The sequence below is a fragment of the Poecilia mexicana genome, unplaced genomic scaffold (assembly GCF_051168715.1).
Source record: "Poecilia mexicana isolate PSO_F unplaced genomic scaffold, ASM5116871v1 scaffold_20, whole genome shotgun sequence".
Classification (NCBI taxonomy): Eukaryota; Metazoa; Chordata; class Actinopteri; order Cyprinodontiformes; family Poeciliidae; genus Poecilia; species Poecilia mexicana.
In genome coordinates this window covers 9667632-9695020 of record NW_028263389.1, presented here as the reverse complement: position 1 = coordinate 9695020, position 27389 = coordinate 9667632, and the positions used below count along the sequence as shown (strand labels likewise).

The 27389-nt window shown below is 42.7% G+C and overlaps 1 protein-coding gene and 3 long non-coding RNA genes across 4 annotated transcripts; 1 reads left to right on the top strand and 3 right to left on the bottom strand.

The window, feature by feature from the left end:
* Positions 1-230: 230 nt before the first annotated feature.
* On the bottom strand, positions 231-8369 carry arxa (aristaless related homeobox a). The gene is made up of 5 exons (XM_014983513.2): positions 7926-8369; positions 7057-7627; positions 5743-5788; positions 3991-4322; positions 231-2003 (listed from the first exon to the last, which is right to left on the bottom strand). The coding sequence occupies exons 1-5, from the start codon at positions 8113-8115 to the stop codon at positions 1733-1735; spliced, it is 1410 nt and encodes a 469-aa protein (XP_014838999.1). The 5' UTR covers positions 8116-8369; the 3' UTR covers positions 231-1732.
* An 11164-nt stretch (positions 8370-19533) lies between these two features.
* LOC148153372 (uncharacterized) lies at positions 19534-20007 on the bottom strand. Its single transcript, XR_015761636.1, has 2 exons — positions 19862-20007; positions 19534-19783 (listed from the first exon to the last, which is right to left on the bottom strand). It is a non-coding gene; the product is annotated as an uncharacterized LOC148153372 (long non-coding RNA).
* Positions 20008-20582: 575 nt separating this feature from the next.
* LOC148153370 (uncharacterized) lies at positions 20583-24853 on the top strand. The gene is made up of 3 exons (XR_015761634.1): positions 20583-23008; positions 23158-23329; positions 24155-24853. It is a non-coding gene; the product is annotated as an uncharacterized LOC148153370 (long non-coding RNA).
* Positions 23557-24001, bottom strand: LOC148153371 (uncharacterized). Its single transcript, XR_015761635.1, has 2 exons — positions 23879-24001; positions 23557-23800 (listed from the first exon to the last, which is right to left on the bottom strand). It is a non-coding gene; the product is annotated as an uncharacterized LOC148153371 (long non-coding RNA).
* Positions 24854-27389: the final 2536 nt, after the last annotated feature.

Genomic DNA, 27389 nt, shown 5'->3' with positions numbered 1-27389 from the left:
ATATGGTTAGTATTTTGTCAACTGAACTGCGGCGGATTAAACACCTACTAATATATTTTGGCTTTTGGGAAAATATTCCTCTTTTGAGCACCTGTCATTGCAAGGTAAGACAGAAAGCACATATTTTTTCTTTGCACCTTTTATTAATTGTTTTATATACTTTTAAAATATTTTTTTTCCCTGGAAGTAAGCCTCTAATTATCGAGGGAATTTAAAATAATAATACTAACTCATTTTACCAATGTCATTTATTCAAATTAATGTTATTAAGCCAGGAAATTACAATCACTTAATATGAAAAACAAATATCCTTCACTCATTTCCTCTGGGAAAAGTTTTGACATAAATAATTATCTAAAAACCTAATAATTCATAAACACAGGTGGAAATCTACACAGGGCGACATTCATTACACACTACACCGAGTGCAAATTGATCAAAACAGGGTCTCTTAAAATATACACGACCTTGTTTTGAAAATGATCCTTTTTCTCTTACCTTTCAAGATTTTTCTCTCTCTCTCTCACTTTTTTTTTTTTTTTTTTTTTTTAACACAATATTTACAATTTTTCTCTCACACAGTCAGATCTCGTTGCTCGTATGTCCTGGAGTGTCAGAGTCAGCTGAAATGCCACTGCTGTAAAAATCTAATTTAACCAAATACAGAAACGTAGATGATCTAGAAGGTAAATTTTAATTAGATATACATTCGCAGTGGTGCGGCTGAGTGTGACAGATGGACAAGCGAGCAGTGGAGAGGAGTCAGGCTTGCAGAGAAGGCTATGGAAGGTCTATGGACAAGTTTTCCTTTGGTTCAGGGTGTGTGTGTGTGTGTGTGTGTGGGTGTGTGTGGGTGTGTGTGGGTGAGGGTGTGGGGGGTGGTGGGGTGGACCTCCTCCGACTTGCCTTTGTTAAACATGCAGACTGGCTCAGCCCACATAATAATGCATACAGATTAAGCAGAGTTAATGTCGAGCACTCGTGTTGTCCACATCCGAGGAACTCTGTTCTATAAAAGTCTGGGTTCCCCTGCCGGTTTTTCAGCTCTGTTCCAGGGGTGAGTGTGTGTGTCTCGACTTCAGGAAAGGAAATGAAACCATGAAAAAAAAAAAAGTCCTGGTTGTTAAACGTAAACCACCAAAAAGCTGTTTGTATACCTCATGTTTGAAAGATTATAAACTGTTTTTTTTTTTTATTAAAAGCTCATTTATTTGTTACATTCCGCCTCTAGTGACTTGTTTGCTTTATATTTTATTAAGCATATATGTATATGTATGCACTGTAAACAATCCACAATGCACTTTTGAGTGACTGTGGAAGGAGCAATAAGTATTTGAAATAGATAGCTATATAAATGTATTTAATCTTTGGATGTTTTACAAAATATTCTTTTTAACCCAAAGCTCTCATGATAGTGAGTTTAATGTTATGTGTTTCTGGAAACTACGTGAAAGAATGGCAACGATCCTTATCAGAGACACACAGACACCCATTCTCAGCCAGTGCTCTTCTGCATTTGGTCGTGCTATTTTGTTGGGGAAACATGAGGTAACTGGGAAGGTTTAACAAGGGGCATCGGGGGTTCATCATCAGGACGACAGCCTCCAGAGGTATGAATGTTTTGCTTTTCTTGTTTTTTTTTGTTGTTTTGTTTTTTTCTCAGAGGGTGCGGGGTGTCATGGAATGGGGCGTAAGCCCAGGACGGGGAGGGGCGAGAGCTGCTGCTGAGTGTTCAGCACACCTCCTTCCCCGCGGCTCCCGCTGGCAGGATGTTAAGTTGGGTGAGCTGAGCCGAGTGTTCCTTGGCCTTGAGGCGCAGCGCGGCAATACTTGAGGCCCTGCGGTCCGCTGCCGCCGCCGAGGAGGATGAGGAAGAGGAAGAAGAGGAAGGGTCGGGCAGGACAGAGCCTGCGTGGGAGGGGTTCTCCACTGGGGGCGCGGGCTGACGGAGGAGGGCTGCAGCAGTGGAAGCACTTGTCAGGGGACCCATACTGGAGAACAGCCTGAAGGAAGACCAGAGTTCAACCATCTAAATTAAGATAAACATGTTTAGGTTGATTTATGCATTGTCAGATAGCACATCAGGGTGGTTATTTTGAAGCTAAAGGTGTTTGGCTCTTATATTAGAGTGAAGTGTGACAGTTGCAGAAGAGGAACTCTCTTTTACACTCTCAGAGAAATGATCAATGATGGGACTAGATCTTCAGAATTTAGATCCTGGCAATATATTTGTACATTGTAATATTATTTTTTTAACTGTAGTACTATTTGATTAATCCAGTGTAAAAGTTTAAAATATATCGAGTTGCCTGTGCATTTGATATTTTTTAATTTATTCCACCTTAATACGTGTTTTCATTTGCATAAAAAAGATATGTAGAATAAATAATTGAATATAAATATTTAAATTATTTCTTATTTCTAACCTTACTGTGTTCAGAGGAAGTATAAATGCAGCGAACACGGTTCTTAGCATTCTATATCGGTAAAGCTAATTGTGTCACACGGTGTTGGGGTGGGGGGCATCACCCACTCCTCACAGCTTGATTTCCAGGTTCACACATTTGGTTAATTTATTAACACATTTAACAGGTTGATTAGGCCAAACTGTGAATGGCTAGCAGTGTAGCACATTTATAATCAGACACTGAGATAAACATAGACAAGAGTGTGACTGAAGACCACCTCCCATTAGAGCTGCACTGTGCAGTGGGAGTTTATCCTAAGCCGACTTGCTGCTGGGGTCTTTTCTGCACAATGGTTGTGATTTACTTTAAAATACAGGGATGAATGTGAGGGTCGTATTTTATGGGAGGCCTGCTGCAAAGATAGGCAGCTTGGGACGTAAACAGGAGCAAATAGCAAATATTAGAGCTGCGGGAGGTGCTGTGCATCAGATCAACTGGGGCTTAGCAATTACTTTATCTTTTGGTGTTATTGTTTAAAAAATTTATCATGACAAGAATTAATCACACTATGATAATGACAACACAAACTACTCGAGGATGTTTGCAAAAACCAGAAATAAGTAGCAATGTTGGAATCAGTCGTCAATTTGTGTCATTATGGCTCACTGTCCAGGGTGGCACAACATATGGGGTACCATGTTAGTTGCCCTGTGAGGTTTTTTTTTATTGCTTATTTATAAGCCCAATCAATGGGGAATGGGCACGCACCTGTACTGTGTACAGCATACACTGTAAGAAAATATTATCATAAATTGCAGGTGGTAAAGTTAATGTCTAATTCTCAAGATCTAGTTCGGAGCCAAATCAAAGAAATGTCTCACTGGTTTTACTGAATCAAGCCTGCATTTGATAATCTCCAGTTTAAATTACAAAATACTGAGACCAAACAGACCAGAACTGGATTTAAAGAAATTTTCAAAGCACAATGTAAGATTCATGAAACCTTTTTCTCTTTGTAAAAAAAAAAATTAAAAAAAAATGGCATCACAAATACACTTTAGATTTAGACAAATGTTAAAAACACAATATGAAGACTGGCTAAGCCTGAACTGAATTTTTCTATGGTGGGTGTTTTGATGATTTATGATTTATGAAACATCATTCAGTTTATTAAAACGGACTAAAAGTAATGTCATTGCTAGGTTGCTCTTTCGTTCTGGTTAAACAGATGGAAGGGCTGCTGCACCCAGATTGGTATTTATACCATAACAGCCAGTAAAAAAAACAGTTGGTATTTACTTTCTCTGTTTTCTAATTTGTTTCAGAGTTGGTTCTAGAAGAGTTTCAGCAATCACTGCATTTATGTTTCAAAAATATGTCTGAATATAATTAGTACTACTGGATGATAAAGTCTTTTTCATCATGGACAACTTTTATCTTGGGTTATGACTGTATGCAGTTTACACAATACATGAATGAAGTTATACTTTGAATTGTTACCATTTCAATAAATGTCATTACAATAAACGCCTCAAATGGAGATTAACTCTTAAAAGTTCATATCCCTACAGGAGCAACTCACCTGCCAAAAGTGGGTCCGATAAAGGCAGGGTGGCGAAACATGGCAGCAGTGCCCAGGAAGGTGCCCAGTCCCAGAGGGGTAGCCAAGGGTGGAGCAGAGCTGTTATGAGGCGGTGGGGCCAGGCCTGGGAAGGCAGCGGCTGCAGCTGCAGCAGCTGTCCAGGCGGACTCCAAGGCTGGATGCGGGTGAGGAGGGAATGGCCCTCCTTCTAGGTAGTGGCTGAGAGGATGGCCTGCAGCAAGGGGGCCTGGGAAAGGCAGGCCTGATGGGTGGGCCTGCACCCCTGCCTTCTCACGCTTCCTCCACTTGGCCCTGCGGTTCTGAAACCAAACCTAAAGACGGAAAGGCTGATGAAGGTCTTCCACAGTATGAAATCATTACAGGGATTAGTAATTTAGCTTTACTGTCATCAACGCGACGAGTCTCTGTTGCACTGTCAGTGCTGTCTAGTGGCCAACAGGCGGAAAGTCAGCAATAATTACATGCACGGTAAACCCCGCCGCTCACGGCTCCTTAAATCTACTTTCTGTCTAATTAAACTCCCTCCCTTTTAGACGGGCTTCTGGGGGGTGGAGGGGAGGAGATAATTAAGAGCGTTGATAACAAAAGATCCAGAAAATTACCGCTGAACTGGCTCCAATAACAATTAATGCGCTTTAAATTAAATTCTTAAGAGCCGCAGAACTTCCACGCAGGAGAGTATTTAACTTTCCCACGCATCCGCCGCTGCACAGTTTGCTCTGCAGACGCTGCAGAGGAACCTCTCTCACAATGAGCAAAATGTCAACATGTGGAAAGTGACAGGGACGTAACGTGCATTATTCCCCGAGGGGGCTGTTTAGCATTACACAGCCCCTCGGGAATTTATGAGTTTTTATCACCTCCTGATGGCGCCCGTTAAGTGATTTGTTCACCTACAGCCCTCCCCACCACCCTCAACCCCTCCACCACCACCCCTCTTCGCCTCCCCTTAAAGAGACATCTGTTGTTTTACCGTCGGCCATAACCTCTTGGAGTTTCCATCGTGTTTGAACTGTCTCTGTGGTTATGAGTCCGGCCTTTGGACATGCAAGACACGCTTTCAGAGCCAAACCGTGGACAGGCGGGGAGAGTGGGGAGGGGGTGCAAACACCTTTAATGGTCTCTCATTCGCTCCCAAGTGCAAAGCATCGGATCAATGCAGGTCTATTGCAATCACATAATGGGAAATCAAATAGCATTATCCCTCCCCTCTTTTTCTCCCTCGCTCTCTCTCTCTCTCTCACACACACACACCCCCACACGCACGCACGCACACCCACACACACATTCCGGCCTCGCCCCCCTCTATCTGCCCCCATCTGATGGGAATTCAAACACCAACTCATCCCGGGAATACAGACACTGTTTGCTCCTGCACTAAGTGAGTCTTTTATGAATCGCCGGCGTCGGCTTAATTGCCACTAAAACGTTCCCCAGTTCGCGTGTAATAACATTCAATAACAGGAAGGACCTTCCCCGCACAGCGACTGGGGGCCATTTAACACATTTTACTGTAATAAATTATTGCCTCAAATTGGCCCATAATAGTTGATCCTCAATCAGTGACGCATATCAGCAGGTTATTATCCAGGGGACATTTCACAGAGGACTGATAAAGCATTAGAGGATGTTGTTCTCCCCCCTCCTCCTCCCCCCCACACACTCTCCCCCTCCCTCTCTTTCGATTTGCATTACTGCATGATTCACTTTATAGATGAAGGAAGCACTCACCTGAACGCGGGCCTCGGTGAGATCCAGACGCATTGCGAGCTCCTCTCTGCAAAGAATAATAATAAAAAAATAATAGGAAGAAAGAGTGGAAAGGAAGGAGTCGAGGTTACAGGCCATCGTTTGGAAGCACATAGAATTGCTGTTTTGTCCCCTCCTGTTGTTAACTGTCAACAATAGACGACCAAAATAGGTTGGATAATTTTTTTTTTGTGTGTGCAAAAAGACGCCATACCCATATTCTATTTTCCCCTGTCACGCGTGGGTAGAAATAGGCCTAGTGATTGTTAGATTTTTCTTAGCCAAGGCCTGTCACTGTAACAACATAATGGTTGGAATAATGACATCTAAACTAGCCTGACACAAAGCAATTGGCGCTCCCTCCAGATTTAGCAGCGAGATGGGGGCCCGCAGTCCAAATTAGACCGACTCTCTTTAAAGTAAATCGACTGGAAAATATGAATAATCCTGCGCCGATAGAGGAAATGTGGAAATACATAGGGTAAAGAAAAGACTTTATAGAAAGAATATCCTTAAGACCGTATAATTCTTTTTGAGTTTGTTTCGTTTTGCACGTAAGTGCTGATCTTGTAAATCCAAAATAACGAAAAACAAAAACAAATAAAATGCAACGTTGCTCTTCTTTCCAATAATTCAGACATGTGCCTGAATTGGTCTGTAAGCCCATCGGTTCTTTAGTCTGATCCAATTTCTCCTCCTGACAGTAACACGTTTTACGGGTTCGGGTTTTCATCAAACGTCCCGAAACGAGCAGCAAAGACAGGGCTAAACATGCAAGAAACCTGTTTACTATGGGCAGTTTTATGACGTGATCCGCACAGAAAAGTAGGATGGATTTTTTTAAAAAATTGCTTTGTTAGAAAGTGATGATTTTTTTAATGAATAAATGCAATTAATTAAAAACTTTAGTTAATAAAAATATAAACATAAATTCCAGAGATTTTCTGTGGGTTTTTACGTAATAGGAAAATGTTTTAATACATTAATAATAATAATAATAATAATAATAATAATAATAATAATAATAATAATATATTATTATTATTATTATTATATTATAAAGTTAAATTGTAATATTTTATAATTAATAATATTAGTAATGCTACTACTGTTGATTCTTTTAGATTTTTTTAAATAGCAGGCAGTACCCTATACCGTGGAGCTGGAAAAATTAAGTAAAATTTTTAATTTACAGATATTAAACACGTACTGCTATATAGATTATCCTCTTTAAATTTTGCATTTTTTTAACCATTAATTAATTGAATTAATATTTATTCGTTTGTATTTTCTAACCTTGTGAACACGTCGGGGTAGTGCGTCTTCTGGAAAGCCCTCTCCAGCTCCTCCAGCTGGTAGCTAGTGAACGTAGTCCTGTATCTTCTCTGCTTCCTTTTCAGCATCCCCTCCTCGGAGTCGCTGCCCGCCGACAGACACACGCTGTCCTCCCCGTCCCTCACGTCCCCGTCTCCGGCGTTCAAGCTCTCCTCCCTCTCCTCGTCCTTCGGGGACAGCGCGGCCGCGTCCGCGCAGCTCCCCTCCTCCTCCTTTCCGCCGTCCTCCTCGAACTTGAGGGGCCCGAGCTCCACCAGTCCGAGTGCGCCGTCCTCCGAGGCCTCCCCTGGACTCTGCTCGCCCTCTCCCCGGTGAAGTGAGGCGTTCTCCCTGTAGGACTTGCTGCGGCTGATGCTCACCTGCGGCGCCTGGCTGATTTTGAGGCTCTCGCTGGCCTGCTCCAGGAGCAGCCTCTCTCTTTCCAGCTTCTCTGCGTGGTCATGTAGGTATTTCCCCCCCGGTCCATACAGCCGACGGAGTTTGGGAGGCAGGTGCAAGTCAGCGCCGAGAGAAAGGGGCTCTTTCGTTGGCCCTGAAGAAATTGGAGTGCGGGAAACATAGTAGAAGAAAAAAAATATTTACACAAAACTGTATCCAGGCAGGAATTCATTTGTTAATACCTCGTTAGGAACATAAAATCGAATAATTTCACAGGGGAGTAAGCAATTCGTCCTGCTTAGTAGAAACAACTCAAATTTAATCATGTAACATGCGCACTTACCTGATACAATTTAACAACTTAAGCAGACATATGGGCTTACTGTTTACACAAGTCACCAATTCCACCCTGACTCTCCAAAGTATCTTGTTAAAGTTTAGATTCAGCTTACCGTCAGTCGTCTTGTCAAACTCTCCTCTGCCGGGCAGACCGGTCAAACTTTGCGCCCCAATCAGTCTGACCTTACAGGGACTGCGGCGGCCCAGAATGCTGTCTATGCAGTAAGAAGAAAGCAACGTCGGGGATTTACTGCTCTTTCTCTCACCCCGGTCTAGAATATCTTCCTCAAACTGAGCGCTCATGTTGACGCCTGGCTTCTGTCAGTCTCCCACTTCTCTCGGGGTGCTTCTGCTCCCTCTTCCCCTGTCCTCTCGCTCTGTGTGGGTGTGGGTGCGTGTCCTCTACTCCTCTCTTCTCTCTGTCGCTGCTCTGTCACTCTCTGAGCTAATGACAGGCAGCGGTTCGTCCGTCTCGCGCTGCACTCTGCTCCTGTACCGCGCGCTCATTCAACATGCGTGGAGGCTGTAACCGCGCGCCTGATTGGCTCGTGTGTGTGTCCGCCTGAAGAGAGACAGCACGGAGCTGCTTTATATATTTTACGATTAAAGTTAATTTGAGGGAAAGGTGACAAAACCCGACATGGAATACGCAGTTTTCCTCCGCGGAACGAACTCGGCGAATGAACATGCAGAAGGGAAGAGCATTTTACAGTCAGCGGGATTTCAGTTTGATCAAAAATAACACTTATTTATTTAACAGATTTTCACCAACGCGCAGGATAAAGGTAAACATCATTGTTGAAGTTCTACAATGTCAGGAAAACACAATGACTTAATCAGTAATGCCTGCTGGCATAAGAGTTCATAACAGGTGTAAACAACAACCATTGTGCCTGAACTCCACTCAGCTCTCTCAACGCTATTATTTACGTTATAAAGAACACCTGTGCTTTTAGTCTAATTACCACAGCCCAAAATACCCGACTTATTGGGCCTGTTCAGTTTGAGAGCTCCTGTAATAAACATGTGCTTTGAGATATGTTTTCTTCTTGTTAATGTTTCAAATGTGAATCATAAGTAGATTGTTTCTGAAATGCTAAAACGTCAGATACTATGTTACAAAAGTCAATTGGAAGTTGATTCATATTTTTGATTCACACAATTAGTGGAAATAGCAAGGCTGTAGTAACCACAGCACTGTTGCAGAAGACCTGAAGATGTTTTAAAAAGTTTCCAAAAGAATAGAAATGTCCCTATAAGCTAATGAAATGCCTTATTTATTTATTTATTTATATATTTATTTATTTATTTATTTATTTATTTATTTCAGGTTTTTGTTTTCCATAGCATACTATTTTTGTCCACCTCTCCATATAACAGCAGCAACATAACACTCCCAGTAGCACTGATGTTGCATACCAGCAGGCATTATCTTCTGGTAACCCCTTTTTCATAACATTTTGGAGTCACCCCTACTTCAAAACCCCTACAAGTACCACACAATGCCTGTACAAAGATGTTGAGCTAGCTAAGCCGTTTCAGTGTTATTTCAGTGCATATGCTCTGCTTAAAAATATAAATATTTGACATTTGAGTTTTACAGTGTGTATGAATTCATTTATTTATTTCACATATATGTAGACCATACTAATCCATGGACATCAATCTATAAGAATGTATGCTTTTTTTTTTTTTTTTTTTTTTTTTAAAGAGAGGATATGCATGATTTCCTCCAGCTCTCATTGAACTAATGGTCTGACTGTAAATGAATGCAGAGAAACACCATGAATTTTTAAATGAAAAAAAAAAATCATATTGGACACATAAGTGATTTCTTGCAGAAATACAGCAAGTGGGTTGTATGTATATATATATATCTATATATATATATATATATATATATATATATATATATATATATATATATATATATATATATATATATATATATATATATATATATATATATATATAGATAGATAGATAGATAGATAGATAGATAGATAGATAGATAGATAGATAGATAGATAGATAGATAGATAGATAGATTCAAAAATCAGCTTTATTCAAAAAGGTTGAACATAACTATTTTTTCTTTGAATCCTTGTGCCAATTGCATTAAAATTCTGGAACGGAGTTTATGTTCAACCTCAGAAAAGCACCTGCAAAAAAGCCATGTTGGCCACATAGAAATAGAAACATCTATCTATCTATCTATCTATCTATCTATCTATCTATCTATCTATCTATCTATCTATCTATCTATCTATCTATCTATCTATCTATCTATCTATCTATCTATCTATCTATCTATCTATCTATCTATCTATCTATCTATCTATGTTTTTGCTTTCTTTCCATCTGCCTGAGCCCTGCTGGAGCCTGGGATTGGGGGTGAGGGTGGCGGTGATGAGACAGCGCACGGGGTGGCCGGGGGGATAGAGCGCAGGGACTCCGCTGTGGAGAGGAGGGAGAGACGGAGAGATGGACCGAGAATGTAATTTTAAATGAAAGTCTATTTAACCCGCTGTGAATGGCATGACCCCCATCCTCGCCTCAGAGCCCATCACTGTTAAAAGGATCATTTTCAGAATTCAATCCAAAAACTTCAGCAAGCTGCAATTTACACTCTCCTCTCCTGTCTTCGCTCTCTCTCTCTCTCTCTCTCTCTCTCTCTCTCTCCTCTGTTCTCTCCGTTATGTATCAGCCCAGAGGTTCGCAGCAAAAGCGAACAATAACAATGAAATATATCTCCAGAAAAATTGCACAAGTTGTCCCCTTATCCCTTTCGTTTCTTCTATTTTAAAGAAACACTGTAGCTGGAATCGTTGCTTGATTGATCTCCAAAGTTTAGTTAAAACGAGGATGTTCCAGTAATATTGGCGCCACATTTTTAGATTAACATTTGGTGCTTTATCATTAAAAAAAAAAAGCAATAACATCTTTATTTATAACATCTCACACTTCCTCCAAGACCTTTTCCGCATTTGTAACAGTTCTATCACAGTATCACCTCCACAAATGGTGTCAGGTTGAATCCGTCCTTAACTTTTTTTTTCCTTTGTGGTGCCACAAACTTCCCAAACTTGTTTATTTGCGCGCAAATCAGCACTATAATGAGAGTAATAACAATATAAAATGTTATGCCTTTTTTTCCCCCTGCACGGTCACAAACAGACGCGCGTAATACAGACGGGTATTTAGAGTCGCTCTGTAATTTGGGGGCCACAATTTGATTCATTTATCCGCACTCTGTTATTAACCCCGCGAAAAAAGAGATGTCAGCCGCCATTTCAGCCAGCAGGACATCCGCGCTTTGTTTAAATGCACTAATTACGCGCATACATTACGGGAGGGAGGAGATAGCCATGAGCGCAATTTTCACATTTCCAATTTTCCGTCTGTTTGACGTGCAGGTGAAGAGATGGCGCTTTTCGTTGCAGCACCATCATCAGCGCCTTCTTTGTATTTTCATAACATCATAACTTGATAATATCCAGGGGAAACACCGGGCTGTGGAGAGTTCATTATTTGTTCTAGGCGCAGACTGTTGATAGCGGCCTTTCTCTGTTTTCTAATATTTTATTTTACTCTGGTCCTTTGTTTTTAGCATTTTACTATAAAAAATAATTTACTCACGGATCCACATATCTTGTGATACAGGTTGCATGCCGTATTTACAAGTATAGGTTATCATTTGCTGTAAAGGCCTTCAAGCCTTTAAGCTCCAATGAAGTTCATTATCAAGGACCAGCAGGATGGGCCTTAATGGCTTGGAGGTCATTCCACTGGCGCCATCTCCTGGACAGATAAGCACACTGCTCAAATAGATGCACAGACAGTTTTATACACTGACAGTGAACTAGTAACAATGTACCTCTTCCATCAACTGTAAGATTTCTTGAGCCAGGACCGGCTCAACATTGTTTTTAGCCTTGAGCAGAATTTGATTTGGGCCCCCATTTCAAGTGTTCTTAACCTCCCACCAGCCACCACAGCACCAGGTATTCAATACCTACCAGTCAAACAACGGTTTATTAGTAAGAAAACTCTTAAACTGACTTAAAGATATTGTTCAAGATCTTTTTTTTAAATGAAGCTCTGTTAAAAGTTTACAAACGGTTAATATCTTATGTGCGGTAGATAATGCTTAACATTCAGAATAGTTGGTTCCAACTACTCTGTTGATAGGCTGATAAGAGCCACAAACAAAATCATCTTAAAAAAATTACAATCTGAAAGTAATTTCATATTGTTTAGCACAAATGCTATTTTATGAGCTTTTAACCATTGTCAGTTGTTGCGTTATAGTTATTTGAAGAAAATTTGATAACTATTTACATTGACAAACAAGGTAAGATGCAAAGCAAACAATCTCTTCCACTATCAAACACATACTGGTATTAAGGCAATGTAAAAAATAAAAATATATTTTTTACGATTTAGGTGCACAGTGCTTTGTTGATTTTTACAGTCTTACTTTTGTATATGATTAAACATGACCCAGTGTTTTTGTTCTCAGTTGGTGTTTCAAGAGGAAGATTACTAGTGTAGCACCACCTCCAACCTCCATTTTCTCAATTTTTGTTTCTTTCTGAATTATATTGACTACTTTTTTGTCTTGAAATAAAGACTTTTAATTCAGATTTATCTAAATAACCCCCTAAAGCAAATATGATGATAGCTGAAAGGTTTATAAAATAGTTATTTTATGACATACATGTTGAAGCCAGCTTTGGTCTCGGCCCATCTCGGACTAGGTGTTAGCTTTATACTCCGGGACAAGCTAATCTGGATTCATACTGAAGAGTTACAAAGAAATTCAACTGATGTTACAATATTAACTGGCTGGAAACTTGTAAAAGAAATCCACTTTGAACTATTTCTGAACTATCACTTCAAATTATTTATTAAATAAGTAACACTAAGTGAACTGGGAAGACAAATTAATATCCGACTCACTCATTTGATCTGGCACTGGTGTCTGGAGTGCAACATGTCAATATTTATCTAATTTAATTATTTCCACAGCCAACAGTCAGAGGACAGCACTCAAACAAAAACAAGCCACATTAGCAACAATAATAAATAGATGCACATTATAACTTAGATATAGACTGAAAATAGGGAAACAAACATCACAAACTGCCATCCATGTTCTGACTGAGTGATATCTTTTGCAACTTTTGTCACTCTTGATCCCCACACCACCAGACACATGACTCAGATTTTGATGATCACAGAAATAAAATATAGAGTAAATACTAATCATTTCCAATTGACGTAATCATTGACATATTCAACAATGACATCATAATATGTGTTTGCCTATAATTGTGCAAGCCCTGTTTCAAATTTGCAATCCATAAGCCTTTCAAGCAGATTTAACCAATAACATTCATTCCTTGCTGATTTGAAGTTTCCACATCTGCGTTTAGCATGAGGAGCAGAGTGCTCTTGTGGGCCCTCTGCTGCTCTGGAGGTTGTAAGCAAGTGGCTTATTTCGCTTATTCCTACATCTGGCTATCTCATGAAGCGCCTGCTGCGTTGACCACAATTAACCGTAGCGTGAATACGGGCTCTGAAGAAATGTGACTTCGCGATAATCTGACGTTTAGCTAACAGTAAGGTTAAACTGACTATTTTGCCGAGTTCCTGTGTACCAAACTTAGTGGCCTTAATGGCCTATCCTGCATCCGTCCTCGCGCGCTGCCATAATTGGACACTTGCTTTGCTTGAGAGGCCAAGCAGCAGAATAATAAGAAGAAAGTGGGGAGAGAGAGAGGGAAGAAGAGGAGGGAAGCTTTTAAGGCGCGCGTAAGCAAAGTTAATTAGCGGTTATTAACAGCCGGCATAATGGGAGCGAGAGGGAGTCAATTTAATGACTTTGTTAGCGCGGGTTCAGAGCGACAGGCAATGATCGAAACAACAAAGGCGAGCGCGCACGCAGCCATCATCCGTAATTTCCAGCGGTAATACGGTCTGATCTGAAACAAAGGGTTCTAATTTCGTTCAACTGACTCGATAATTTGTCCTTATGTAAGGAAAATAATTAATGACTTAATGCTTCAGCAGAAGTAGCTTTTCTTTAAAGAGGGGAGGGGGGATTTCGGAGGCCGCGTTTTGCCGGAGAAGGTGGAAGCCTATAAGGAAATCAATTTTCCAACCCTGTAATTATTTGCATCATGAATTTAAAACGCGGACGTGCGCCCTTGCTCCCCGGTTAATGTGCAAACAAGTGAGTCTGTTAGGGAGAGGAGGAGTTCCAGATCTTCATCCTCCAGCCAGACTGGATGATCTGCGTAAACACACAAGACACAATATGCTGAATTAGAAACGTCAAGCCTGCAGTCAAATCCAACGACAATTAAATTTTTTTTAGGTAATTTCACATATCTGACAATACTTTGAATTTCACATCTTGACTATTTTCCCATTTTGTCCCGTTGAAGCAACAAACAAAGCGTTTTATTTGGATTTCACGTGATAGGCGGCACAAAGCAACACATTTGTGATGTAGATGAAAAAGAGACATCGATCTTTTCCCAATGAAAATCTGAAAAGTGTGCCTGGAATATGTATTCATTACCCATGAGTCAATACTTGGTAAAACCACATTTTGAGACTAAACTTTCTGTCAGTTCTTCTTTGTAAATTGCTCGACCTCAGAAAAAAATATGAAAATGTCTTTGAACAACACTTTTCATGTCTTGTTATATATGATTGGTTGGATTTGCGACTGGACTTTGACTAGACTCCTCCACCAAATGAATATATTTAATTGAAACTTCATCCTATTGTCTGTCCAGAGTTTAGAGTTGTTCTTGTACCTCAGCCTGCCCAAGGCATGGGTGAACAAAGCCGCTGTGTAGGGCCCGAAACATCTGTTTATTAAGAATGAGAACATTATTACATTTTATTTGATGGTTTCAGCACAGATAAACTAAAATATTTGGAATAAAAATATTCATTTTTGGTTGTGTTTAAATTACAATCTGATGCTTCAAGTTCAATGTCTTTGAGTTTGAACTAGATTTGTTCACTTGGCCCATTCTCCCAAATCCACCAACTCTGTATTCAAACTCTACCACTTTCCTTCTTGAAGGTGGAAGTCCTTAGAGTCTTAATCTATCTACAACCAGGTTTTTTTTGGTTTGTTTGTTTTTACTCAGGGTGTCCCTGGATGTAGCTCTACCCTACTTCTTCTTTTCCACAAAGACCAGATGTGTGAAATGCACAGCCAACCGAGTCTCCCACCTTAGATCGCTGTAGTTCCTCCAAGGTTAGCCCCTTGGCTGCAAGGTAGCCATGTCTTGGTTGGTTTGAATGATTTAAAGTTGTGCAATCCTCTCTCCGGTTATGTTTCTGAGCTATTCGAGGCAAAAAAATAAAATAAAATAAATAAATAAAAAAATACTGCTTCATAGCAAGACAACCTTTAAACTTGACATCTTTATCCCATAGTCTTTACTGTATTTTTCCTCTAAAGTTCTCCAATAAGCCTATGAAGTCTTCACAGAACACTTGTATTTATACTGAGATAAAAGAATAACTTTGCTATAATAAAACATTAAAACATTTCATTGGGGGTGCACTTAGTGTTCTTATTTTTTGTGACGGTCCCCGTGTATCCATTTATAGAAGCTGAAATGTGAAGTTATCCCTGAGACCATGCGGATCTTTACGCACGATTCCCTACATGGTTTTCGAGTCAAAAGATACTAAACGCGAGCGCTGCTATCGATTTAGAAGAGGTCGGCGGGGAGGCCTGAGACGCCTGTCGGCCACTCGTGGATTCATAACAGGTGGATAGGTCACCCACACAAGAGCGGCAATTTAACGGCCCCCATTGTCTCCTCTGATTACTGCCGCGATCACAGGAATCAAGAGCCCGGCACTCTTCGTGAAACCAACCGCAAGGTCCGGCTTTGGCTCCTGAGCTGAAGAGGTCATAATCATCATCACGGCCACCGCCATCTGCCGAATCATCACCACCATCATCTTCATCAGCGGTTGACCATTTATATATAGACACACACCAACCTGGAGTGCGGTTGTGTTCTCACCGCCGCGATGCCCTTTTATTGATTGCGTGCCTTAATTTTAATTCGATTGCGCGAGTGTCAAAAATCCCGCAAGAATCATCCTGGTAATGAGATAATCAAAGTAATATATGCTAATCAGTTATGTTGCCAGCTTATCAAAACCCGAGTGCCCCCCCCTTGAGTCTGAAGAAGTCCATTTATTCAGTTAGTGGCAATACCTTGCGCAAATGGCGCGATGCAAATGATAGTTGATTAGACTAAATTAAGAACCTCGTTTGTTCCTGACCTTGTCTGAGTTTTATGTAAATTCTTCTCTTTTTTTCCCTCCATGCTTTAATATCATAAAAATGCATTTTTCATTCTGGCCTTTGTAAACCTGAACAGCACTCCTGTTAAGGGGGGGAACAATGGTTCTCAGTGCAGCTCAGATGTTATTCGGGTTGGATGAGGCTCGTCTGTCTGTCACAGATCTCAGCTGACCCCGGCGCAGCTCCCACAGTGTTACAGAGTGAGCTGTTATAACTTCCTCGCTGTTAGGGGGAGTGCGCCTTCGAGATAGACTGGTGCCTCCGAGTGCGCCTTCATATGTGTGCGTGTGTGGGTATTACGCGATTATGTTGTACTCATCTGAGTCCCGTAACTCGCTGTCTGGGTGAGGGGGGACAGGGAGAGAGAAAGAGAGATAGATAGAGAGAGAGAGAGAGAGAGAGAGAGGAGTTAGGACTTCCTCTCTGTGGGGTTTGCGGGGCCTGTAGATGGGAAAGGAATAAATCCAATATAGATTGCAGGGCTGCGCTGCCTCCCGCTGGGGACCTGCAGACTTGGAGGGGCTGGATCGAAGTGCTTTTTCTGCACCTAAATTGGCCCAAGAGGCCGCTGGAGCGGCCGCGCTGCAGCCTCCCAAACAGCCGGGGCTGCCTGCGACCTAATGATGGTGCTCCACACGGACCAACATCTACACATGGATGCGCACTGAGAGGGATGTACGCGCATCAGAACCCACACGTAATCATTCCCAGATTGATATAACGCCAGTCACACTCCTGCAGCAGTCAAACACACTTTGATAAGAAAACCACACGGATATAAACACACCCTCCTTTTTTCCCCCTTTTCTCCTCTGATGCTGAACACACTTATTCTTTGTCCAGAGACCATTCACCTTAAGCCTCCTCTTCAAGCTTACCTCACCAAACTACAGCTCTGGAGGATGCAGTGCCTGTCCTCCAGAAAGAGGAGTGAATATTGTAACTGGCACCATATCAAGTATTTGAGCTGATATGCCTGCCTTTTGGTTCTTCTACATGGAAAGTACAGCAGCCCTCAAGTATCATTATATTTGGTTGCGGGGAAAGCAGGTGTTGGTATTTGTGTTCTGTCCAGGACGTTAATTATGTTTATCATGAGGTGATGTACAGATTTGGTCAGTAGCTCACATATCCTAAAGGTTTGGATAAGGTGGACCTTTTCCCCTAACACTATTCATGAGTTCAATGTTCAGTGTACTATGTGGATTTGGTACTATAGCCAAAACATCTTTAAAAAAGTGAAGGATTTTGTTTTAATTCTGTATTTAAAAAAGACAACAACTTCATAACGTACGGTAAGACTTTAATTGACTCAAACAACTTGTCCATTAAATATGAATTTTTATGACCAATTCTTTGTATTTTGCAAGTACAGGTGACTTCACCGAACATCACTTCCAAAAGTCTGAACGACTCACATGCATATAGAGTTACCATCTTACCATTTCTTGTTTCATCCCGTTGAAGAGGTTCAGTGAAGAGAATCCGACTGTAAAGCTCCAAATGGCAGCCTTAGAAGACTCCTTCTGGCCTTCTTTTCTCCAACCCAACAAAATGGCATTTTGTATTCCAGTGTTCTGTTAAGCTGCTCAACACTTTCCCTACCGTACAAAACCCAACATCTGGGTTACAGAAATATCGCAGTAGTTCTTAAGAGTGTATTGGTTTCAACTGTGAAGCTAATTTTCTTCTCATCTCCGTCCCGTCTGCCTTTGGTTCGCGCCCGTTCTCTTCACTCCTCCATCTTCGTGTTTTCCTTTGTGTATTAAATTATGTTTCATTCTTTCAACCTCATTCTCCGTGGGCATCTTTCACATTTCACTTAACAATGGCTGTACAAAAAAGCAACATCTGATTCAGAGCTCATCATTTATATGTGTAGGATCTCTTCAGCCATGATTTAGCGCAGCAGACACAATGCATACTAAATACCCACAATGCAAAGAGAAACCCAAGTAGCACATAAACATAGGCCACAAAACACATACACACACGCACAACAAAATCCTTTTGACATCAATAATTGGTAAATCCTCTGATTAACTTGTAAGAATTGTCCTTAGAGTGCTTAAGTAATTGTGTTTGTGTGTGTCCTTCTTTTTATTGCATGCACCCCCCTCTCTTTAAAGCACATCTTTATAACCAAGCAATTCCAAAGCAATTTTCTCTGTGGGAGGAGAGTGTAATTTTCTATTCTGTGACACTGTGATGTGTAAGAAACTGGGAGCTGGCGCTAAAAGGTGTCTGCAGTTGTGTGTCTTGGTGTGGGTGTGAGCTGCTTTAATGGCCAACGCGGGGCGGGCGGCGATGGCGCTGAGCGGGTGCATGTCAGGAAGGCCATCATTTAATGACTCCCAAATAGTGCCCTCCTCGTTAGAGCTATCGTCCTGGAAACAGGAGGCTGTGAACCAAGAGAGCGCCACACGCTGCAACAGTCTTTTATCTTCATATTAAACCATTTGCATAACATTACGGCGATAGATAAGATTCAGGAGATACTCAAGCTACTCAGGGGAGAGACAGAGAGAGAGTCGACGGAGGAGACACAGAGAGGGTATACTACATGTCCTTGCAAATCTAATCAGCGTTAAATGGAGCTGTCAAATTTGTGTGTGTGTGTAGGTGTGTGTGTGTGTGTGTGTGCTTGTGGCACTGGCTGGCTCATGTCAGGAGTCATTTAGCCTTAAACTGCAACTTACTGTGGAACAGGGTTGTAATTATAAAACACAAGAATCCAAGCCGCTGCTCGTTTGACGTGGCATATAAATGCAGCGGGTAGTAATGATGCAGGTGACATGCATGCTTGTAGATTCCCATCACATTTGCTTTATTTTAAATTTTTTTTCCTTAATGTGTTGTAATTTTTACACTTCTTCCAGCAGCTCTGCAGCACACAAAGCATTACCCAATTAGAGCAAATTACATTGGAGCCGTTTCTTGATGTATTTTTGCGCCAGTGTTTGGATCACTCTTACGATCTCACACCAACAAGAAGATCGATTTCACGTTTAAACACCAAAAACCATTTTACATGCCCTGTGTGATAAAGGGAAGTTTGAATTGCTCTCCCTAGAAACATGGCAATATTTTCATGCCGTAAGAAGCCTGTTGCGAGAACTGCACTCTGCAGAAATACAACAGCAAACAATGAGCAAGTGCATGCTAATTAGCTGTCACTTGATGCTACTGCCTGATTAATTTAATCAAAAAGTTGTTTTTTTAAATTATAATTTAGAAATGTTTAAAGTAATTTAATCAGTTTTAAACCTCCTAAAATATTTTTTTTCCAATGTAACATACATTCCTTTAATTTAGCAATATTAGATGTTTTTGACACGAGTAGGCACCGATGGACGCAGGGACTGAACAGAGAATACAAATCGGTTGTTTATTAAGGAGTACACCAGTTCTTAGTCAGACAGGCCGGGGTCAAAACCAGGGAATCCAAGTCGGGGTCGGGCGGTTCCAGATCTCAGGGTCAGACAGACAGGGGTCAGCGCCGGCGGGTCCAAATCCAGGTCAAAACAGGTACCAGATCTCAGAGTCAGACAGACGGGGGTCAAAGCCAGGAGGTCCAAATCCAGTGGAGAGGGTCAGGATCGGGGACAGGAGAGGCAACTGGGCAAAAGGAAGAGACAGACAGGTTAGTACTGGGCAATTTAGCTCAAGTCTTTACAGCAGGCCTGAAGGTGTTACCGCTGAGGGTTTAACAACAATCTGACGCCGTGCAGGGGGAAGATCCATCCTTATATGGCAGCAGCTGGAGATCAGGGAGATGATGTTCAGGTGTGAGTGGTCACAGCTCAGCCGCAGCTGTGACAGGTCCCCCCCCTTAAGGCGCCCCTCAGGACAGCCGACGGTCCCCTCGCCGACAATTGAAGTCACGGATGAGCTGAGGATCCAGGATGGCAGAACGCGCCACCCAGCTCCGCTCTTCAGGGCCATACCCTTCCCAGTCCACCAGGTACTGCAGTCCCCGCCCCCGGCGGCGCACATCCAGGAGACGGCGAACAGCGTAAACAGGGCCCCCGTCAACAATCCTAGGGGGAGGTGGAGGGGGGTCGGGTGGACAAAGGCGACTAGAGACAACAGGTTTAATCTGGGACACGTGAAATGAGGGGTGGATCTTCATATTTTGAGGAAGGTCAAGGCGAACAGTCACTGGATTGATAATCTTAGTAATTGTGAATGGGCCAATAAAACGAGGAGAGAGTTTCTTACAGTCTGTTTTTAGAGGAATGTTCCTTGTGGACAACCAAACCTCTTGACCAGGTTGGTAACTGGGAGCTGGGGTTCTGTGACGATCAGCCAGTAGACGATTGCGGTCGGCCGTCCGGGAGAGGGCTGCACGAGTCCGTCGCCACAACCGATGACATCGACGAAGGTGATGCTGCACCGATGGTACAGAGTCTCCGGTTCAAACTGACGAGAGAGTGCGTCGGGTTTGCAGTTCTTGGAGCCAGGTCTGTAAGTTAAGACAAAGTTGAATCTTGAGAAAAACAATGACCACCTAGCATGGCGTGGAGTTAACCTCTTTGCAGACTGAATGTAGGATAGGTTTTTGTGATCAGTCCAGACTATAAATGGTTGAGTGGACCCCTCCAGCCAATGACGCCACTCCTCCAGAGCCAGCTTAACTGCTAGCAGCTCCCGGTCCCCCACACAGTAGTTTAGTTCCGGAGGGCTGAGTCTCCTGGAAAAGAAGGCACAAGGCAGTAGCTTGTGTGCAGGGCCCGAATGCTGGGACAGAACTGCCCCTACCCCAGTGGCTGACGCATCCACTTCTACAACAAACTGTTTCTCAGGATCAGGGTGAATGAGAACTGGTGGGGAGGAAAACAGTTGTTTGAGCTCCTTAAAGGCCACTGCTGCTTCTGGTGGCCATGAGAAGGGCTGCTTAATGGAAGTGAGGCGAGTTAATGGCTGGGCAACAATGCTGTAGTTCTTAATGAACTTACGATAAAAGTTTGCAAAACCCAGGAAACGCTGAAGTTGCTTACGGGTACTGGGTTCTGGCCACTCCACCACTGCCTTAGTCTTGGCAGGATCAGCTCTGATCTGTCCATTCTCAATGACAAACCCCAGGAAGTCAACTGTGGAAAGATGAAAACGGCACTTTTCAGCTTTAACAAACAGTTTGTTCTCCAGCAGCCTCTGGAGAACCTGACGAACATGGCTGACATGCTCCTCCTTGGTCCGTGAGAAAATAAGTATGTCATCCAAATAAACGAATACAAAATGATTTAAGAAATCCCTCAGAACGTCATTAACGAAGGCCTGGAAAACAGCAGGGGCATTGGTTAGGCCAAAAGGCATCACCAAGTATTCGAAGTGGCCGATAGAGGTCTTAAAAGCCGTCTTCCATTCATCTCCCTCCCTTATCCTGACTAGATGATAGGCATTTCGTAAATCCAATTTGGAGAAAATGGTTGCCCCTTGCAGCAGTTCAAAAGCTGTGGACATCAGGGGTAATGGGTATTTATTCCTGATGGTGATTTCATTTAACCCCCGATAGTCAATGCATGGGCGTAATGTACCATCCTTTTTTCCTACAAAGAAGAAACTGGCACTTAGTGGGGATGACGAGCGGCGGATGATACCAGCTGCTACAGAGTCATTGATGTAGGCCTCCATGGCCTCATGTTCCTGCTTGGACAGGCTGAACAAGCGACTGTTAGGCAGCGGAGCATCAGGCAGGAGCTCTATCGCACAGTCGTACGGTCGATGAGGGGGGAGTGAGAGGGCTCGGGACTTACTGAAAACGGCAGCTAGGTTGTGGTACTCAGGAGGAACCAATGACAGATCAGGGGGGTCCGGGCTGTCACAAAGACTCCCGCAGTTAGGCTGGGCAGCACGAAGACAGTTATTAGAACAGGACAGACTCCAGCTAACTATCCTTCCTGTGACCCAATCAATATGGGGATTATGAAGTCTCAACCATGGATGACCCAACACCATGGAAAAACTGGAGGATGGGATAACCTTAAATTGGAGAACCTCCCTGTGGTTACCTGATGTGATCAGCAGAGGGGGTGTCTGACATGTGACTGAAAACAAGAGAGCACCATTAAGACCATTAGCAGATAACGGTGAGCTGAGGGGTTCACTGGGAATGTTCAGTTCTTTAATCAAGCCTTCATCAATAAAGTTATCCTCAGCCCCAGAATCAATCAAGGCAGTTAATGAGTGGGAAGTAGACTGGTGACAAAGCTTAACATCAATTAGTAGGCGACTAGTAGAGAGTTGGGGACTTCCCGTGCTGCTCACTAGAGTCCCCACCTCTAATGAGCTTTGTCTTTTGGCCGAACAGGGCAGTTGGAGATTCTGTGCCCAGGCTTACCGCAATAGAGGCAGTCACCAGTTTGGAGACGCCTCTGTCTTTCTGTGGCAGTCAGGTGTGTTCTACCTATTTGCATGGGTTCGTCATCAGGGGGCGCTGGAGCCTGTGACTGGACCGGCGGAAAAACAGGGGTGGCGCTGCTGCGCTCCACAGCAGGCGGAAACAGCCGAGGAAGCGCTGAGGCAGGCTGGCCGGGCCGCTCCCGGCGTCGCTCACGAAGCCTGTTGTCAAGACGGATAGACATTGTGATTAGTGAGTTCAAGTCCTTGGCATCATCACTGACGGACAGGCCGTCCTTTAAGGTTTCATTTAAGGCGTGATAATACACTCCTTTGAGCGCTTCGTCGTTCCATTTTGTGTCAGCAGCCAGTGTGCGAAACTCCACTGAGAACTCGGCTGCACTACGGGAGCCTTGGCGAAGTTTCAGCAGGCGTTTGGAGGCATCCCCAACATGATCCGGGTGATCAAACACAGTGCTTAATTCTTCAGAGAACCGTTTAAAGGTAAGGGAGGTTAACGGTGTAGTTGTGTCAAACGCCAGCGCCCAGGCTAAAGCCTGGTCCCTCAGCAATCCCATGACATAATATATCTTGGATAAATCGGAGGCAAAAGCCCTAGGTTGCTGATTAAATACCATCCGACATTGTAACAGGAAACCCCGGCATTTAGACAGTTCACCTGAGAATGGAGGAGGATCAGGAACATACGGACCTCGAGAATTTACCGGAGCGGGGAGAGCCGGAGGTTCGGCCGGTGAGACGGGTGGAGGAGCAGCAGCAGCCGTTGAGGCGTCTGACGGTCCTTGACTGGGGGAAAGCATTGAGGTTAGTTTGTCTACCTGTGCGGACAACTGGGCGATTTCCTGATGGAGAGTTTGGCTGGCCGCTTCTAGTCCAGTGAGCCGATGAACGCTTTGCCCTAACACCACTCCTTGTCGGCTTAAGACGTCCCTCAAGGCTGCAGCGGGGTCCTGTTCAGTCGGGTCCATGTTGTATGGTCAGATTGTTCTGACACGAGTAGGCACCGATGGACGCAGGGACTGAACAGAGAATACAAATCGGTTGTTTATTAAGGAGTACACCAGTTCTTAGTCAGACAGGCCGGGGTCAAAACCAGGGAATCCAAGTCGGGGTCGGGCGGTTCCAGATCTCAGGGTCAGACAGACAGGGGTCAGCGCCGGCGGGTCCAAATCCAGGTCAAAACAGGTACCAGATCTCAGAGTCAGACAGACGGGGGTCAAAGCCAGGAGGTCCAAATCCAGTGGAGAGGGTCAGGATCGGGGACAGGAGAGGCAACTGGGCAAAAGGAAGAGACAGACAGGTTAGTACTGGGCAATTTAGCTCAAGTCTTTACAGCAGGCCTGAAGGTGTTACCGCTGAGGGTTTAACAACAATCTGACGCCGTGCAGGGGGAAGATCCATCCTTATATGGCAGCAGCTGGAGATCAGGGAGATGATGTTCAGGTGTGAGTGGTCACAGCTCAGCCGCAGCTGTGACAGTTTTAGGACAGGATTATTTTGACATTATGTTGCATCAACTTTCACTAACTAAGTCATTTGCAATAGAAGAGACCAGCTGCTTGAGACGAGAGGAATATTTTTTTTATTCTCACTTGACTTCGGTTTTTTTTTTTTTTTTTTGCCTTTCAGAGCTGGATCTCCCTTCTTGTTGCCTCATTCAAGGGACTGCCCGTGATGATATCAGAGCACGGACAAATTCAAGCTTACTCTCAATGAAAAGTAAATCAAAGCTCAGCATCAACCATCGCAGTCCTTTTCGAAACCAGTTTTCAGATCATTGCCCAACTGGTGTCCAAGTGTCGCTCATCTGACCCAAATTGCCCCTCTCAGATGAAAGAAGAAATGGATTTAATGTTCAAGAACAATAAACGGGTTCAAAGAGGCTGTCATAAACTAGACAATGCTAGTGTAACGGTGTCACTATCCTCAGCGAAGTTTACATCAGCATGAGAATTAAGGGAACCAAGCAAAAAAAAAAAAAAAAGAATGCCTTGTTCCAAAACCAACACTTAAAAAAGCAGAACAAGCTGCACACAAGCCAAATGCTTTTGGACAAATATGTTAACATTTTAACCGAGAATTAATTAAAGGAATTGTTTGGTTGCAATGAAAAGAATCATGTCTTCACACACACACACACACACACACACACACACACACACACACACGCACGCACACACACACACACACACACACACAGTCAAGCATGGTGGTGGTATCATCATAATAGGGAGAATAATTGTTAGGTAGGATGATGATAAATGTTGTGAATATGTTCAACATGAAAAAAATGCATGCTAGGAGTTAAAATAAAGTTTTCACACCTGACTCCTTGCAAAGTAGCTCCATCATGTTCAGGGACTGTTTCATGTTGGATGACTTCCTCCAACGTCTTCACTTCAAGTCAGCTGAGCGAACAAATCCGCCGAACGGTGGAAACGTGGACAAAACCTGTAGTGTCTATAAATCCGAACAGGCTTTTGAATAAATAAGACAATTTAACTTGAAGTTAGGTCAAAAGAAAATGTGAGATAAAAGTCTGGAGACGCCGAATTTCCTTAATTTAATCAAACTTATGGCAATGTACAGTACATGCATGACGATGACTTGAGGAGAGCGCCAAGGTTAGCCAAATAAAAGAAAAATAAATAAATAGTTGAAAACAAAGTGCATTAAGGAAGATCTGAAAGGGACATAACCTGCTAAGTGAAGCAGATAATGAGGGTTTAAGAGAGTTGAGTGCCCTCACTTGATTTGTACTATTTCAGAGTGGTGTGGATGTGGACCTGATACTTTTTAACCTCGCTGATGGCTGATGGTGAGGGGGGGGGGGGCAGAGAGAAAATGTCGTTAGCATGGTAACATTGGTCTATTGCTAAATTCAACCCAGGGTTTAGCGTTAGCGTTGACCCTGATGTCGGTAAGCTATAGGTCAGAAATTGTTGATGCAAATTTTATTTTGAGTTCAAATATTCAGAGTGGTTGTTGAGCTCTAGAAATGTAAACAAGGTATTTGTTAAAAAAAACACAAATTATATCTGTTTCCCTCTGACGTGACAGGAGAAAATAGTTTTAGTTTGGCCCAATAATACCACTAAAGTCTACACAGCTCTGATGTTTGTAATTTCCAACCGTTGTCCGTGTAGTGAGTAACGGAATGAAATGGAAAGAAAATGACACGTGGCTTTCACATTAGTTTTTTTTTTTATACCAACATTTTTAATTTTTCGGGTCGATCTTTGCAGACCTACACTGTTTACCCATTTCACTTTGTAATACAGCACAAGCTCAGTCAGACTGAAGAGAGAGCTTCTGTAAATATCAATGATCAAATCTCGTCTGAGATTCAGGTGAATTTAAGTCTGGACTTTAACTGGGCCATATTAACTCATGATTTGATCATACATTCTGGGCATATGTTTATTTATCCATTTTAACTGCACAACATTTGTGTGTCTCTTACATAAACTAGCACCTGTCATCCTCTTCCTGATTATCTATCTTATCAATACCAGCTAGAGGGATTTTTGTTTTTGTGTTAATGTTGAGCCACGTTTCACTGCTAACCAACAAATTCAATTTTCGGCTGAACTCGATTCTCCTTTGAAAGAAATGTTCCGCATATTTAAATTGCCTCCCAAAAAAATCCTTCAAGCTTAAAGTTGTTAGCCCACGTTGCGTTAGCATGATTCACACTTTGGAAATACCTGCAGTGAATTGTTTTACTTTGTTGCGTACGCTGCAGTCAGAAGCCATCTCGAGTTTCATTGTTGATTCCTTTATATTCCTGCCACTGCTGGGTGTTTGGAAATGTTAAAGCCCTTCACAACTACAACCAGCTTTGCGTTGGCCTATTGCACAAATGAAGTTTGTGGATGCAAACTGACAAAATGTGAGAAAGTTTAAAAGAAATAGAAATAATTATTACATAAGGCTGCGGTGATATTCTTCAAAGCAGGACTGGATTCTAGATCTTATTTTGACATAATCGTCCTGTAATGATGAGGATTAGTCGGCGCAAACATGCGGCGGTGTCTGCACATGCATGTTGGATACAACCATAGATGCTATCAGAGCTGTGAACGTTTCCTTAACTGTGTGTTTGGAGGAAATATTGCTTTTTTTTTTTTAATGCACATGGGGATAAACTGAGCCAGGTGTGTGTATCATTTGCCATCAAGACATTGAATTCAGCAGGTACCTAATAACAAAGCATTTATGGCTCACTTAGACATGCATAGATATAAATAGGCAACAACTCTTCAGTCTCAAGCTATTTCCTCCTCTCTTATAACACTGAGGCACCATCCAGGTTGGGCCCCAAATACTCCAGAATTCTATCAGAGGACTCGGGGGGACGAAATTAAAATCTCTCATTTTCTTTCTCCATACAAGGAGCAGATCAATTTCCAGAGATGGGATGGGATATTTTCCTGCCATTGGGCTTCCTCGTCTTTGGCACAGCACCCTGACTGCCTCCCAGCGGGGGGGCCGGGTCTGACTGCACGCATCGCCGGAGAACAGTTACTTCTGCCGCGGCGAGTTTATTTGCGTCTCGCTATGAGAATTGCCATCATTTACCCTTCCCAACATCTCCCAAAACAGAGAAGAGAAATAGACAACCAGGGGAAGCGAGGCAAGCAACAGTAGAGGCGAAATTGATTCTTTTTGATACATGCTGCATGGGGGACATTAGGCACACCTCGTTTGACCAACCTATTTTGAGAAATGAACTGAATAAATTTAGCTTGATGTAATGTATAGGCCTTTTAGAGGCCATCTGCTGCTGTTGTTCTGTGGTTCAACCAAAAAAAATGACTTTGCCCTCAGCAACACAGAGACCAAACAGACACAACAACATTCC